At 33.3% G+C, this 17670-nt stretch overlaps 4 protein-coding genes and 1 long non-coding RNA gene across 5 annotated transcripts; all 5 read left to right on the top strand.

Moving 5' to 3' along the window:
- The first annotated feature begins 3 nt into the window (after positions 1–3).
- Positions 4–3494, top strand: LOC101266267 (auxin-induced protein PCNT115). Its single transcript, XM_004247968.5, has 5 exons — positions 4–445; positions 1570–1785; positions 2276–2448; positions 2534–2636; positions 2983–3494. Exons 1-5 carry the CDS (start codon positions 221–223, stop codon positions 3319–3321), a joined length of 1056 nt encoding a protein of 351 aa, XP_004248016.1. The 5' UTR covers positions 4–220; the 3' UTR covers positions 3322–3494.
- A 926-nt stretch (positions 3495–4420) lies between these two features.
- On the top strand, positions 4421–5406 carry LOC112942114 (uncharacterized). Its single transcript, XR_003248062.2, has 2 exons — positions 4421–4512; positions 4835–5406. It is a non-coding gene; the product is annotated as an uncharacterized lncRNA (long non-coding RNA).
- A 1350-nt stretch (positions 5407–6756) lies between these two features.
- LOC101264763 (auxin-induced protein PCNT115-like) lies at positions 6757–8650 on the top strand. Its single transcript, XM_010328642.4, has 6 exons — positions 6757–7059; positions 7164–7367; positions 7537–7709; positions 7813–7915; positions 8016–8166; positions 8287–8650. Exons 1-6 carry the CDS (start codon positions 6832–6834, stop codon positions 8475–8477), a joined length of 1050 nt encoding a protein of 349 aa, XP_010326944.1. The 5' UTR covers positions 6757–6831; the 3' UTR covers positions 8478–8650.
- Positions 8651–9439: 789 nt separating this feature from the next.
- On the top strand, positions 9440–11511 carry LOC104649442 (geraniol 8-hydroxylase-like). The gene is made up of 3 exons (XM_010328641.4): positions 9440–10112; positions 10181–10462; positions 10751–11511. The coding sequence occupies exons 1-3, from the start codon at positions 9525–9527 to the stop codon at positions 11354–11356; spliced, it is 1476 nt and encodes a 491-aa protein (XP_010326943.1). The 5' UTR covers positions 9440–9524; the 3' UTR covers positions 11357–11511.
- Positions 11512–14510: 2999 nt separating this feature from the next.
- Positions 14511–17008, top strand: LOC104649441 (geraniol 8-hydroxylase). The gene is given in 4 exon segments (XM_019215602.3): positions 14511–15450; positions 16018–16299; positions 16426–16711; positions 16714–17008. Coding segments are annotated over 4 exon segments (1524 nt in total). The 5' UTR covers positions 14511–14565; the 3' UTR covers positions 16785–17008.
- The last annotated feature ends 662 nt before the right edge of the window (positions 17009–17670 follow it).

The raw sequence follows: 17670 nt of genomic DNA on the forward strand, positions 1-17670 counted from the left end.
AACTTTGTACATATCAACATTTCAAATGACAATTTCGATACCCGTAATATGACACATAAATTGTAAGGATATTTAGATGATTATTTTTGTAATTTGAAAACGAATTAAAGGTAATTAGATGTGCAATGATAAATTGAGTATTTACTTACCAGCCGCCGCGCATAATTCTAAACCACAGTCCTTCACATTTAGCAGAGTGAAATAGGCTGAAAGGACAACAATGGCGACGGAAGGAACAAAAGTGGGAAGAATGAAGTTGGGTTCAGAGGGGCTTCAAGTATCTGTTCAAGGACTTGGTTGTATGGGTATGTCCGCTTTTTACGGGCCGCCCAAACCCGAACCCGAAATGATCGAACTAATCCACCACGCCATTAACTCCGGCGTCACTCTTCTTGATAGCTCCGATGTATATGGGCCATACACCAACGAAATCCTCATTGGTAAAGTATGATGTTCAACCTTTTTTACCCCAAATGCTTAATTTTTTTTTGTTTATGCATTAGGATGGTTGTACGTAATTCTATGATTGTTGTACCTTTATTGGTTTTGGTAAAAGTATGTGATTGCTACTCGTCGTCCCAAGATGAGAACTTTACAGTTAAATTGTTACTAATAAATAAAGCTATACTATCTGTTTCAATTTGTTTGTCTTACTTTTCTTGTTAATCCGTTTTTAAAATTGCTTATATGTTTAGATCACGCAATTGAAGAACATTTTGATACATTCTACGTATCTTTAGTTTAACATCATAAGATTCAAAAGTTTTTCATTATTCTCTTAAATTTTGTGTAAGTGAAAACCAGGCAGACAAATTGAAATGGAGTATCATTTTTGGAACGGACTAAAAAAAGGAGTGTTACATCACAGGACGGAGGGAGTAAGTACTAAGTAGTAGTGCTAATTACTGGTGTTTGAGAAGGAACACTTTTTTATTTGTTTACATATGCAGAATATGATTGTTCTCAGAGTTTAAAGTCTTGCACTTTTCTTTTTTTGGGTTGGCGGCGGGGTTGTTATGAAACTTTGAGGTACTATTACATGTTTTCACCTGACAATGTGCTACCTTTCAGACTTTCAGATGCTTAAGCCTCGCGAGTTACACCTTAAGAAGAAGAATTTTCATGATTCTTCAAACCTGTATCATCATGCGCGATTTCTAATTTTACTATTTGAGCTTACCTTGTTTTTTTCCTGCAAAGTCGTTTTTTTCTTAATATAAAGTACACTGAAACAAAAGTGTAGTGAACTTGTATTTTCTTATAGAAGTGTTCAAGTTAACTTATGTGCACCTTGATTATTTCATCATGTAGTTGCTACCTTCCATTAGCACAAATATTGAGTAACTTTACAGACCTAGGCTGAGATAAATGAAATGAAATCATTTTGTATTTTATTTTTAATTTTTGTCTCCGCTGAGATTTGAATCGAACTTTATAAAGTTCGCATCGACTTCATCAACCATAAACCACACTCTTAAGCTTATTCATTCATCGCATAAGCAACTGAGAATTTTTAACCATTTTGCAATAATTGTTGCTTGCAATTCTGATTATTATGTATCTATGTAGGCTTTGAAGGGAGGGATGAGAGAACGGGTTGAATTAGCAACAAAGTTTGGTATTGTTTTAGGAGATGAAAAGAAAGCAGAAGGAAAGAGAGAAGTGCATGGAAATCCAGCCTATGTAAGGTCAGCGTGCGAGGCTAGTTTAAAGCGACTTGATGTTGACTGTATAGACTTGTACTATCAGCACCGAATTGATACACGTGTGCCCATTGAAGTCACGGTTAGTTCTTTTTTTTCCATTTATGACTCTTTGAAGGTACTTATTATGTATTTTGGAAAATGATGTAATATTTGATCTTACTCGGAGGATGACTACTGAGGAAATAGTGTTGCTAAAATCTAATAAAATAATTACTGTATAGTGGTTATATTGTATCTACAAATGCTCTTGACTGTAATGCAAGCTTCTGGCTAGTATTCGAGTATATGTTTTTACTTATTATCTCAATGCAATATTTCGGAATTGATCTAGCACTTGTTAGCCACACTCTTTATATTGCTTAGACCAAAATCATTGCCCTTATAGTCCAAATCAGCAAGACAATTCCCTGTCTTTCTGCTTTATTGAAAAAGAAAGCAACAATAAAAGAAATGATCATCCAGAGACTGGAATCAAACAATATGAAGATGAACGGAAAAATAGATTAACTGCTCTCTTTTTCAGATTATTGTCAACATTTCTTATTCCCTTGAGATTCCTGTTTTACCAGGTTGGAGAACTTAAGAAGCTGGTCGAAGAAGGTAAAATAAAATATATAGGTCTATCCGAGGCTTCAGCATCAACAATTAGAAGAGCACATGCTGTTCATCCAATAACAGCAGTACAATTAGAATGGTCTCTATGGTCGAGAGATGTAGAGGAAGAAATAATCCCTACTTGCAGGTCTATTCTTCTTTCTGTTAGTTTTCGTGTTTGGGGTATACAGCAGTGTGAGATCCTGATGTTCTCCTATCTGTTAATCGTTCAGAGAACTCGGAATTGGGATTGTGGCATACAGTCCACTAGGACGGGGCTTTTTGTCTTCCGGTCCAAAGCTGCTTGAGGATTTGTCAAATGAAGACTACCGAAAGGTTTGCTTTGTTGTTCCGGATTTCAAACATATTGCTATCATGTTTAATTGCATTGATGTATTTCTGTTGCGAGTATATTTGCTTGTTTTATAGAAGAAAGAGTTTCGAATAATAAGCTATTTGATCTGGATGGTATTACTAGGGACAAAAGCTTTCAATCAAAAGTCATGAAGTATGAACTTAACATTGTCCCTTATATATTGCCATTTGTTTAATTGGTATACAATGCTCTCCTTTGTGCTGTTTAGTGTTACTATTTGTTTTCCTCTACTTGCTACGCGATATTGTGGGAGAGTAAAGTACGTCTTCAATTGGTTGGACTTAAAATTGATCCTCAATTTTGCAGCATCTGCCAAGGTTCCAGGCGGAGAATCTTGAGCATAACAAAAAGCTGTATGAGCGAATTTGTCAAATGGCAGCTAAGAAGGGATGCACTCCTTCTCAACTAGCGTTGGCTTGGGTACATCACCAAGGAAACGACGTGTGTCCCATCCCTGGCACCACTAAGATTGAAAACTTCAACCAGAACATTGGAGCTCTGTCTGTAAAGTTAACATCAGAAGACATGGCAGAACTTGAATCCATTGCCTCAGCTAACGCAGTCCAGGGTGATCGATATATACCTGGTATGAGTACTTTCAAAAATTCAGAAACGCCGCCCCTTTCAGCATGGAAGGCTACATGATGTTGCAGTTGCTTGAGTTGTTGTTCTTGTGTTGTGCATAATATGCACTGAGAGAGTATATTTCTCTGTTTCAAAATTCAAACTATAGTGCCATTTAATTATGGTTCAAATAATAAAGTTCATGTTTATGTTTGTAGACTTTTACCTATGGAGTAAAATACTGACAATTTCTACCCCATTGCCTTACATAATATGTACTGGTTCAATCTTTTTCCTTAATTGGACAAGTATTTTTGAATCATGATAGTTTCAGGCAAACATACGTTCTTTTAGCTATAGACATTTTTTTTAGCATGTTTAGCTTTCAAAATTTGCTCAAGTCCTACGTTACATATTATCACAAAAGACATCTATAAAGTTAAATAAATAATTTCTCGAACAAGCTTAAAATAATATAATATCATGCAATTTTTTGAAGAAAAAAAGGTCATCATGATGGCAATAAAATACTCATACAACCCCCATGGTCCTCTTATTATTAATAATGACGTATGTGCTTACATATTCTTTGTCACACTCCATAATATGAAATATTACTCCGATCGACCGCTCCTTTAATATTTAACTAAAAAGTATTTATCTCTACGCTTAAAGCTATATATATTGTAAGTGTTAAACTTTTGTACTATCAAGTTATAAATGTTAAGTATAATTCTATATGTCGTGTTATTAGTATTCAGACTTTATATTTATATATAAAAAGATAATTTAAAATGTACAATAATCTATTCAAGATTAGTGTCAAGAATTCATAACTAATTTTTTAACTCTCTCCGAATTTAGTATTTTTTTTTAAAAAAAATTAGAAAACTCATTCAATATATATAAGTATGTAATTATGAACTCCACAGTAATGACCATTATGCATTGCAACATTATCTGAACTTATTACTTTCTATGAAAATCATATATCTATCTATAAATATTCATTAAAATATAACTTATTTTATATTATAATGATGTTTGATCAATGTACTCTAGATGTATTTTTTCCAATAATCATAGTGTGTAGATCAGCTCCTGTGCACCTTGACTATTTCAGCACCGAATTGATACGCGTGTGCCCATTGAAATCACGGTTGGTCTTCTTTCTCTTCGATTTTTAACTCTATAAAATGCAGGGTTTAAAATGATCAACGTTTCAACTCTGTTTACTAGATTGGAGAACTTAAGAAACAGGTTGAAATCACGGTTGGTATTCTCTCTTCGATTTTTAACTCTATACTTTGTATTCATTGTTGTTTTGAATATCAAACATGTTAGATTTTCTAGTTTTTGTGTATGGTTTTGAGTTTCAAACATACAAATATCATGTTTAATTGTTGTGTATATATATCGCGAGTATATTTCTGTCGTTAAATGTATATAAGGAGCATGGTAGTTAGTTAATGCATACGTATTGCCTTTTGACCTTGTTGATTGAGAATCGTATTTGTGGCTACTGATATACATTTGTGCTACTATGTGAAAAAAAAATACATGTTTGACTCAAATAGATCGTCAATTTTTGCAGCACCTACCAAGGTTCCAGGCTGAGAATCTTGAGCAGAACAAAATCTTGTACGAGTGGATTTGTGAAATGGCAGCAAATAAGGGATGTACCCCTTCTCAACTGGCGTTGGCGTGGGTACATCACCAAGGAAACGACGTGTGTCCCATCCATGGCAGCTGTGTTGTCATCATTCTTCTGTCCGCTACTTTCCCCTTTGCTCCTTTTTAGATTTGGACAATCTCTTTTGAAGTATCTTGGTTGATCGCAATTGTAGTAATTTCTGGCCTTTGATTTTGATCGGACCTTGGACGTTCCACGAGCTCTGAATCTACCATAGTTACTTGATCTCCTTTGGTATCTTCTGCCTCTACTTTCCGTGATGAGAGTCTGTTCGAGATTTTCAGACATTTTTCTCATCTTCTAATTAAGCAAAAGGGCTGATGTGACATTCTTCAACTCAATAGAGTCCTTACCATGTAAAATGACTGTTGCTAAAGTATCGTAGGAAGATGACAACGAATTTAGGAGCACTATGACTTTATTTTCATCCTCGATCTTTACTAATATAAATGCATTGAGATGGATGCCACTAATATTGGGCTCGATGTTGACTTCATTCAATTGGAAACTTAAGGCATGCATTGAGCCAAAAGACTTAAACATGGAGGAGAAATTTGGTGCCATCATAGCCAAAGCTCATCCTTTGCGAGCTATCCCATCTCCTCTTTGAAATCGCGTAAACTTTATAATAAATACTTATCTAGTATCGATTGTCTTATTATGTCCACAATTACCAACTACCACTCTATTCATCATCACTTTATCAACAATCACCACCCACTACCATTAGTGACGTAACCTTTTGTTATATATAATAAATTGAAATCACAACTCAAAGGTGTTTGCGACCTGTTCATACCTTATTTTATATAAAACGGTTTCATGTTCTTGATTGATGGATTATTTCTCTCCGTGTGTATTTCTTTTTCAAATTTTGTTTGGTCACAAAAGATTGAATGGTTAATTCTCCTCCGAACTCGTTTTTAAAAGAGATAAAGAATAATTTAGTCAAATTAAATACTCTTTAATAATTAAAATATTCCGATAATTTTACTACTCAGTGTACATTGAACGGAGCTAAAATAATTTATTTATTTTTTCTAAATCGAACACCTAATAAATTAACTAAACAAAAGAATTAACATTAACTAGCACCCAATAATTGAATATATTATTTTGTTGACGAGCTTTTATGTAAATGGCGGGCTAATAGCAAACTTTACTTATTTGACTTTTGTAGAGAGGAAAAATCACTTTTTAATTTTAGTTATATGATCAATATTGGTGAAAACGCAAAAGATTATGATTTAATGATCAATAAAGTTGATAAAATCGTTGAAGATCAAAATTCAATTTCCAGCAAGAAAAAGAGAAACTTATTAACAATTTCTTCATATTTATTTGCACTTTGGTGGGTAAATTTACCTTGTTTTTAATGTGGTGATAAATAACTGTGATATGCGTCATGCGTATAAGATGACCCTCCATTTTGTGTGATACTTTTCTATGTAGTCAGTCTCTCTCGAATTGAATGACATCTTTCTATATTAAAAAAAAAACAATTTAGCTCTATACTCTCCATTTTTACTTATAATAACATAATATTTTATCAAGACAAATAAAAATTAAGCCAAAATTTTGAATTCTGAAAAAGATGATATATTAATTTCTGAATATATTGTTTATACGTATTAGATGATTTTTTTTAAACATAAATACTAAGTCTTAGATCAAAGCTACTAACCCGTAAGTGAAACTGTAACTACGCACAAATGTCTCTGTAATGTTACCATAAGTTCAACCTTCTATCTTTTAATTTATTAAACTTCGTATCTAGTCAAATAAATCGAATTTAAATTCTAAATCCGCGCCCCCATTTCCATATATATACCTCAACATCTACATCCTACTCACACACACAACTCTGTTTCTCTGTTTTTTTTCTCTTTCATTCATCAATGGCTGCAGAAGGAATTAAAGAAGTGCCAAGAATGAAGATGGGCTCACAGGGCCTTGAAGTATCAGCTCAAGGGCTGGGCTGTATGGGCATGTCTGCATTTTATGGGCCCCCAAAACCTGATGATGAAATGATCAAACTTATTCACCATTCCATTAATTCTGGTATCACTTTTCTTGATACTTCAGATATATATGGGCCTTACACAAATGAAATCCTCATAGGAAAGGTGCGTTACGTTACGAATTTAGTCAGTTCCGAAAAGAATGAGTCTAAATATGTCATAACATTTGATAAACTTGTTGATTAACGTTGATTGTATAATCGCGATAGGCTTTGAAGGGAGAGACGAGAGAACGAGTTGAGTTGGCAACAAAGTTTGGAATTAATGCTTCTGCAGATGGAAAAATAGAAATAATTGGAGATCCCTGCTATGTTAGAGCTTCATGTGAAGCTAGCTTAAAGAGACTTGATGTTAACTGCATCGATTTATACTATCAACATAGGATCGATACACGTGTGCCAATTGAAATCACGGTAAGTTATATACATCATCAGTATAAGTTACGACAACAAGCTTGTTAGAAATTTAGAATGTTTCGTCCCCTGTTTAAAAATCCTGTTTTTAGTCCCCTGATAAGAAGCAATGATCAAACTTGTTGTTCGCGATGTATTATCCTTTGATGAATTGCTTTTTGTTTTCAAGATGGGAGAACTTAAGAAGCTAGTCGAAGAGGGTAAAATAAAATACATAGGTCTCTCTGAGGCTTCAGCATCGACGATTAGGCGAGCACATGAAGTTCATCCAATAACAGCAGTACAGTTAGAATGGTCTCTATGGTCAAGAGATGTAGAGGAAGAAATAATTCCTACTTGCAGGTTTACAACATTCATCCATTTAATACTCTTTTAACGTCTAAAACCATAGTTTTTAAGTTCTTAATACAACATTAATCGGCATGACTAAAATTGATTTTTGTAGGGAGCTTGGAATTGGAATTGTAGCATATAGTCCCTTAGGTAAAGGATTTTTGTCATCAGGTCCGAAGCTGCTCGAGGATCTGTCAAATGAAGACTTTCGGAAGGTTTGCGGTATTTGTTGAACTGCGCGATCATTTCAACTAAAATTTATATAGTTATAAGAAAAAAACACTCTTGTATAAATACTATATATTGATTTTGCAGCATATACCAAGGTTTCAAGCTGAGAATCTCAAGCATAACAAGATCTTATACGAGAGAATTTGCCAAATGGCAACGAAGAAGGGATGTACGCCATCTCAATTAGCCTTAGCCTGGGTACATCACCAAGGAAATGACGTGTGCCCCATCCCAGGTACCAGAGATGGATTCGTTATTTGAATTTGACGAGTTCAAACTTTTTTAGATTGATTTGTGATGAAAATACTGGATTCAGTTGAACTGATTGACTATATGCTAAATTGTCCATTGTTAGGTACCACTAAGATCAAAAACCTCGAACAGAACATCGAAGCTCTGTACATTAAGTTAACAACTGAAGACATGGTGGAGCTTGAATCCATTGCTTCAGCTGATGCAGTGAAAGGTGAAAGAGATGCTTCTAGTGCAAGTACTTATAAAACCTCTGATACTCCACATATGTCAACTTGGCATGCTGCGCGATGAAATATCGCGTAGCTTCCAAGTTAATAGGTCCGTGTTGAAATAATGAACTTAAAAGTTAAAGGTTTATAGATGATAAATCTATGTTTATTTATATTTTGTGTTATCGAATGTATGTCTTTTGTGAATCGTACCAAAATGTTCGTTAATTAATCGCCTCATTATTTACTCATAAAGTAATATTTGATCTTTCACATTATAATTCCAATATAACTTGTTCACGAACCGGACACCCTATATTTCTTAAAGTAAATACTACTCATATGAGTAGAATTATACGATTTTATAGTAATTTTTGTATAACTTTTGAATATTTAAATTTTAATCTATAAATATTGAATTGATTTAATCAAATTTAGGTTTCACTTAGTTAAATTAGCTACTGAAAAGTAAAATGTGACAACTATCTTAAGATCGAAGGAGTAATATATATGAGCATGAAAACAATATGCATAATTTATTTCAACAAAAGTTAGGCCTTAGTAATTACTCTACCCTTCCATTTTCCCGCTATAGGCCAAGAAATTCACTCAAAATTATGATTTTTTTTGGTTTCTCCTCCTGTGTCCGGAACCCACATAGGAGCTCTGATCAAATTTAGACCGTGCACTGCAGGGCTCATGCGGTGGTGGCACTCCCAACAAGATTTTCTCCATACCCAGGTCTCAAACACGAGACCTCTGGTTAAGGGTGAAACACTCCACTAGTGCACCACAACCCATGTTGATCTCGAAATTAAAGATTAAATACATGAGATGTATTGCCTTGCTGTAGTTTTTCCGATCAGTTATTTTGTACTACTTTTTGTGAATAAGTATCCAATAATTTAATTAAAAGTCAATACAAAATTTGTATTCATGATATGCTAAAAAGGAAAAGTCAATACAAAATTAAGTTGCCATTTAATGTTTTCTATAAAATAACCAAACAGAGAATTTTCTATTAATTAATAATAAGACTAAAATGTTCCAACAAGTAATACCCTTAAAAGGCAACTTCTTTATACATCAACTTTGGGAATATATAGTATCAAAGTTGGAAGGAAGAGTGATGAATTATTATATACTTGTGTTTGTGTCAATTTTTGCTTTGATTTTTCTTTATATTATAGCAAAAATAAGAAGCAAAAAACTTCCACCAGGTCCATCACCATGGCCAATTATTGGCAACTTTCATTTGTTAGGTGCAAAACCTCATGTATCACTAGCCAATCTTGCAAAAAATTATGGTCCAATTATGAGTTTAAAAATAGGACAAATGACCACAGTAGTCATTTCTTCATCAACCATTGCAAAACAAGTCCTTAAAAATCAAGATGAAGCCTTTTCAAGTAGATTTATTCCTAATGTTGTTCAAGCACACAACTACTCCAAATTCTCAATGGTATGGCTTCCTGTTTGTCCTCAATGGCGAATGCTTCGAAGAATATTGAATACGAAAATGGTCTCACCTCATAGTCTTGATGCAAATCAACATCTAAGGTCTCAAAAGGTGAAAGAAATGATTGCTTATTGTGAAAAATGTAGTCAACAAGGTGAAGCTTTGGATGTGAGTCAAGTTGCTTTCAAGACTATTCTCAATTTGTTGTCACACACACTTTTCTCCAAGGACTTGGCTAACACTTCTTCGGATTCAAAGGTAGAGTTTGAACAATGCATTTGATATACTAAAATGTTTATGACATACGTTTTTTTTAAAATTTAAAGGTTGATGAGTTGAAGGAGGTTATCTGGCGCATCATGAATGAGGTTGGGAAGATCAACCTAGTGGATTTTTTCCCCATACTTGAAAAGATTGATTTTCAAGGAATAAGGTGTCGTGCAACCATTCATATTGGTAAGTTGTTTGAACTTTTTGATGGTTTGATCAATGAGCGATTGGAGGAAAAGAGAAGGGGATGCTATGGAAAGAGTGATGTTCTAGAAGTGCTTCTCAACGCAGAAAATACTGAAGAGATCGATCAGAATCATATAAAATCCATGCTCCTGGTTCTCTCTTTTATCCCTTCTTTAACTTTTTAACAAGACTCAAGTAATCATATGTCCTCGATCGAGGCAAAACAGAGAAAGTTTTCCACTACAAATGAAAAGAATAATAATATAAGTACAACTATTATATATTAGTCCAAACTTACAAGAAAATTGTTTTCTCAAACTTATAACAAATAATGGATTTTTCAAACCTATAAGGAGTATTTTTCCCAAACCTAGCTAGTATATAATATTATATAGCTTTTTTCTTGTATTGGTAACTAGTTGTATTCAAAAATGTTACAGGACTTATTTATTGGTGGTTTTGATACAACTACAAATACATTAGAATGGGCAATGTCAGAAACACTTGGACAACCAGAGATTATGAAAAAAGCTCAAGCTGAACTTGCACAAGTCGTTGGAAAAGGAAAATCAATACAAGAAGCTGATATTTCCAGACTCCCTTACTTGCAATTTATCGTCAAAGAAACTCTAAGAATGCATCCACCAGCTCCATTCTTAATCCCGCGCAGAGTAGACCATGATGTTAAATTGTTTGACTATATCATCCCAAAGGGTTCATTGGTACTAGTCAACGTGTGGGCAATTTGTCGAGATTCTACTTTTTGGGAGGAACCTTTGATATTTAAACCTGAGAGATTCCAGAGTTTAGAATTGGATGTGCGAGGAAAATATTTTGAATTGATTCCATTTGGTGCTGGTCGAAGAATATGCCCTGGCTTGCCACTTGAATTGAGAATGGTCCATGTTATGTTGGGCTCGATGTTGAATTCATTCAATTGGAAACTTAAGGCGGGCATTGATCCAAAAGACTTAGACATGGATGAGAAATTTGGTTTTATCACACCCAAAGCTCATCCTTTACGAGTTATTCCATCTCCTATTTGATGTTGTCAGTCGGTTGATAAGTACTTATTCATACTTGAGTTTACACCAAATAATATATATGAGATGTCAAAATAATGTAACATTATTCAAATTTTGAAGACACCTATGTATATGGATTCTTATAAAAGAATAATAATAAGTCTTGTCTAACCAAATACCCTTTATTCCTTGTAGTAAATAGCAAATCACTACATAAAACAGAACTCAAATAATGAGCCACATGTAAATTAACGTCGTATGAAACAAAACATCATATGTCTTAGGTACGAGGGACGAAAAAAAATACTCTCTCCGTTTTACAAAGAATGACCTGGTTTGACTTGATACGGAGTTTAAGAGCATAAAGAACACTTTTGAATCATGTGGTCCTAAATCAAAGTTAGGTCAAATGTACAGAATTGCCCTCTGATCTTATGACCTTAAACATGCCACGTGAAAAGCTGAAATTAAATTGTTACCCAAAATAGAAAGAGGTTATTCTTTTTGAAACAGGCTAAAAAAGAGAGGAAGTCATTCTTTTTGAAACGGAGGGAGTAAAATTCTACGTCAAATAGGAGAGGGAATAGCTCGCCAAGGACGGGCTTTGGCTAAAGTGATATTTCTCCTCCATGTCTTATTCTTTTGGTGTACTAATAATGCCTTCTCCAAGTTTCCAATGGAAGAGTGAACCCAACATTATTGGAACCATTCTCAATGCTGCCAGTGGTGATCGAGGACATATTCTTAGACCGGCACCAAATGGAATTAATTCAAAATCTTTCCCTCGTACATCCACTTCTAATTAAATCCAAGAACCTCTCACCAAAGGATATTTCCACGAAGCTGGGTCTCGACCAATTGTCCACACATTAACTAGCATCTATATATGAGCATTTGATACTTTATGATAATGTATTGAAATTTCATATGCGGAATTTGATACTTTATGATAATGACTATATTTCAATCATCAAGATGAAAAAGGGGCTATTTGGAAATCTCAATATATGAGTATGTATTGTAACAACTCCGATCTCACAATAGAAACATTCAAATATTGTAATCGAAAAATGGAACTAGCAAAAAAATAATAATAAACTAGTAAAACAAATAAACTATTGAAATATGAGAAACTTAGACGCAAAACTACTTTATGTAATTTCTTTCATTTATTATTAATTAGCCTTTTGTTGACTTATTCAAACTTAAACAACCATGCCTTACTAATAGGTACTAGTCAGTGTCTAGGAGATTGGTGAAGATTCTACTCTTTGGGAGGATCCTTTAGTGTTCAAACCTGAAAGGTTTTGACATTTAAATTTGGACGTACGAAGTTAAGATTTTGAACTGATTCCATTTGGTGAGCGCTGAAGAATGTGCCCTGGCTTGGCACTCGCATTGCGAATGATTCCAGTCATGTTAGGCTCACTCTTGAATTCCTTCAATTGGAAACTTGAGGCAGACATTGGACCACAAGACTTAGACATTTGGTTTGGATTTAGCTAAAGCACATCCTTTGCTATCTATCCCATCTCCTTTTTGATGTTTCTCCGACTACATGATTTACTCGGGTGGTTTACGAGATTCATCTTGTTGATGGCGGGTGTTGAACTTTAGACTCCACTTGCCCCACGGGCAAAATTTCAAGTTTTACGAGTTCTGACTTTTGAATTTAAAATTTTGTCCTTGGAGCAAGTTGAGGTCAAATATTCGAGATCATCAATTTCCAAGGTGAAATTACAAAACGAAGCCTACTTTATGATACACCTTATATTAAATGTGTGAGACACAAAATATCTTTTTTTAATATTATAATTTATATTTATATAAATAAATCTTATCGCGTTACCGTACACTAAAAAAAATATTTAATAATAGTAGCTATACATCACTCCCTGTCTTCTTCTACCATTTGATGATTCTTATATATAAAGAAGTTTATAAATATCAAATACGACACACACATTTATATAAGATATGGTTAACAATAAAAGTGGTGAGTCACTTTTGTCCATTCTCAATTTTCTAAAAACTTTTAAATGTATGACACACACATTTATATAAGATAATATGGTTAACAATAAAGGTGGTGAGTCACTTTTGTCCATTCTCAATTTTCTAAAAACTTTTAAATGTATGACACATTAATTTTGGCCTAAGTCATATGTAGCCCCTTAAAGTTGTCCACATAATTCACTTAGACACCTCAACTAAAGTTTGTACCTATTGAACACCTATGCCCCTTAAAACTAATACCTATTGGACATTTTTTTGTTAATCAACAAAAAAACTGAAATGTGTATAATACGCTCGCTATCACATGGCGATGACATGACATAATGACAAATTGAATGATGACACGTGGTATTTGAGTCCAAAAAGTTATTTAAAAAATAAAACTTTAAAAGACAACTATTTTAATCTATTTAACTAATTAAAAAATTAAAAAGAATTCTAAAAAAAAATCCACCCATCCATGGCAATTCTTTCTTTTCCTCCATCGTCATTCCAACTTTAACATCCCTCAATGTATTTTCAACATTAACATTCTTTTCCGTTTAATGAGAAGAATGTCAAGATAATGAGGAGAGTACCAATTGATAGATCAATTGATGTAGGTTTTAGGGTTTTAATAGGACATCTTCACTTGAACACCAACAAGTCCAACGAACTTCTCTTAAAAATTAAACGCAAAAATCGACTTCTTAAATTACAGCATGTGAAAGAGTTGTTGAGTTCGAATATAAAGATTTTCCGATGGATGGCCGCCGGTAGCGTAAAACTTCCGACTCTTTTTGAATAGGCAAAAAATGGTGGGTTGAAGCCTGAAGGAAGATGAGTGTGGGTTTTTTTTTTCTTTTTTAAATGATTTACAAGATTTTAAATTAATTTTTTTTATATATTTAATCAATGCATGCCAAGTGTCAACAAAGTAGGTTATACATATTTTTTAAAAAAAATAAAAAAATGCATTCACGCGCTCAGCAGTAGTGAGATACACTTATTTTGCCACATCAACGTTTTGTGTTTAATAGACACATTTCTTGATAATTTAGGTATTCAATAGGTATAAGTCCTAGTTTAGGTGTCTAAGTGAATTATGTGGACAACTTTAAGGGGCCACAGATGAGTTAAGCCTTATTATTTTTTTTAAAATGTATTACACACCCACACATGACACACCTATATTATTGGATTCCTCTACACTTTGTATTTGCAAATAGCATATAATGGATTACTGTACACTTGTGTTTGGATCAATTTTTTCTTTGATTTTTCTTTATATTCTAGCAAAAATATGTAGCAAAGGAAACAAAAAACTTCCACCAGGTCCATCACCATGGCCAATTATTGGAAATCTTCACTTGTTAGGTACAAAATCCCAGGTATCTCTAGCCAATCTTGCAAAAATTTATGGTCCAATTATGAGTTTAAAATTAGGACAAATAACAACAGTGGTTATTTCTTCATCAACCATTGCAAAACAAGTCCTCAAAATTCAAGATCAAGCTTTTTCAACATATAGATTTGTTCCTAATGCCATTCAAGCACATAACTATAGCAAATTCTCTGTGGCATTTCTTCATGTTTGTCCTCAATGGCGAACGCTGCGCAAAATATTGAACAAAAATATCTTCTCTTCCAAAAGTCTTGATGCAAATCAACATCTAAGGTCTCAAAAAGTGAAAGAAATGATTGATTATTGTGAGAAATGTAGTGAACAAGGTAAAGTTGTGGATATAGGTCAAGTTGCTTTCAAGACTAGTCTTAATTTGTTGTCAAATACCCTTTTCTCCAAGGATTTGGCTGACCCTTTTTCAGATTCGAAGGTGGAGTTGAAGGAAGTTATAAAGAATATCATTGATGAGATGGGGAATCCTAACCTAGTGGATTTTTTCCCTATACTTGAAAAGTTTGATCTTCAAGGAATAAAGCGTCGTACAACCATTCATATTGGTAAATTGTTTAAGCTTTTTGATGGTTTGATCAACGAACGATTGGAGGAAAAGAGAAGGTTTCATAGTGAAAGAAGTGATGTTTTGGAAGTGTTTCTCAGTATTTGTGAAGAAAATCCTCAAGAAATCAATCATAATCACATCAAATCCGTATTTTTGGTTTGTGCTCTTTTCTCATTAATTAATGAGTTATAAGCTATATATATATATATATATATCATCAATTAACCCTCTTCATTTATGGACTCCATCCTTAATTAGCATTTACAAATCTTATTGTGATGAAGTGGACCGTTTTGAGGTATTCGCTAAGATCAAGCTCATCTCATTTCAAGGATGAGATATATGTTGTCTTTTTGGTCTTGGGCGACACCGGCAACACCATACAGAAGAAAGTAGCTTTTTTCCAAATTTCGGCTAGGGCATTTCATTCCTCAACGATTTGGTTGAGTTGCTTTTCCGTAATACGTAAAAGCTTCTCGTCTGTGGTCATGTTGCAATTTTTAAAAAGTCAAATTAGATTACATTAATTCGATATTTTAAATAAAAAATTTAGATATTCAAAAACTATACGAAAAGTAGTATACCTATGATGAAAAAAAGAACATTGTAAAAATAATAGGCAAAGTTCTTAGCGTTTGACTCTAAAAAAAGAAAACGGAGGGAACAATTTATTTCTTTATATTATTGGTAGTCTAGAGTTTGATGTACAAATTGATTTTATAGGACCTATTTTTGGCGGGTACTGATACAACCACAAGCACAATGGAATGGATAATGGCAGAAATACTTAAACATCCTGAGATTATGAAGAAAGTTCAGATTGAACTTGAAGAAATTATTGGAAAAGGAAAATCAATAGAAGAAGATGATATTTCTCGACTTCCATACTTGCAGTGCACAGTTAAAGAAACATTAAGATTACATCCATCTGCTCCATTCTTACTACCACACAAAGTGGAGCAAGACGTTGAATTGTGTGGTTACATCGTTCCAAAGGGCTCACAGGTATATATATGGTAGAACATAAGTTATCTCAATTTATGTAATTTCCATATAGTAGTTATAACTTCATTAAATATATGACTTGTCCAAAACATAGACAAGAATGCCTATTTGACACTTTTTTAATAGGTACTAGTCAATGTGTGGGAAATTAATAGAGATTCTACTTTTTGGGAGGATCCCTTAGTGTTTAAACCTGAGAGGTTTTGGCATTCAAATTTAGACGTGCGAGGACAAGATTTTGAACTGATCCCATTTGGTGCGGGTAGAAGAATGTGCCCTGCCTTGCCACTTGCATTGCGAATGATTCCAGTCATGTTGGGCTCACTCTTGAATTCCTTCAATTGGAAACTCGAGGCAGGCATTAGACCAGAAGACCTAGACATGGAGGAGAAATTTGGTTTGGCTTTAGTCAAAGCTCATCCTTTGCGGGCTATCCCATCTCCTCTTTGATGGTCAAAAATTTGAGATCACCAATTTCCAATTAAAGTTTTATTATTTTCTTAAGAAACAAAAATGTAGGCAATAAATATAAAAATATTTCAAACTTCAAATTTATTCATTTTTTTGAAGTTTAAGTAATTTCAAAGGGAAAAGATTACTATATAAAGTACAATAATTATCAATATTTCCTCCCCTACACTTTGTATTTGCAAATATATAGCATCTAATGGATTACTATACACTTGTGGTGTTTGGATCCATTTTTTCATTGATTTTTTTCTTTATATTCTAGCAAAAATATGTAGCAAAGAAGACAAAAAACTTCCACCATGGCCATCTTCACTTGTCAAGTTTTTTTCAACAAAATTTATCCTGTTTGTCTCTCTTTATTTTGACATATTTCGTTTTTGTTTTTGCTTTTTATTGAAACTTATTGTAAAAATAATTATCTTAATAACTTTAATTTTGATTGTCTTTTCATTATTTCAATTACGTTACAAATAAATTCAAACTCATATTCTTAATTCTCTTAATCAGTATAACTTGTCATTCTTAGGAATTTATTGTATACTGAAATATACTCTTTAATATATTTGTATATAAGCCAAGTAAAACTAGAAAAATTGGAAATTTGTATCTATTCAATCTTTTTTGGGTAGTTAATTCTATCCTTTGTTCTCTTTAATTTCAAATATATTTCTTTCTTACCTTCTTTTGTCTTCTAATTTCAAAATTTTATCTATTTCTTAGTGATCTTGATTGACAATTCTTTAGGTTGGTTAATAGAGGAAAAATTAAAAAATAGATAGCAATGAAGTTAACAAAGAAGAAGTTGGAACTAAAAAATATTGATTTTGAAAAATAAGTAACTTGAATTAAAGAGTATATACCTTATTGACAACATAAAGTAACAATTGTCACAAAATATTG

The sequence above is a fragment of the Solanum lycopersicum genome, chromosome 9 (assembly GCF_036512215.1).
Source record: "Solanum lycopersicum chromosome 9, SLM_r2.1".
Lineage (NCBI taxonomy): Eukaryota > Viridiplantae > Streptophyta > Magnoliopsida > Solanales > Solanaceae > Solanum > Solanum lycopersicum.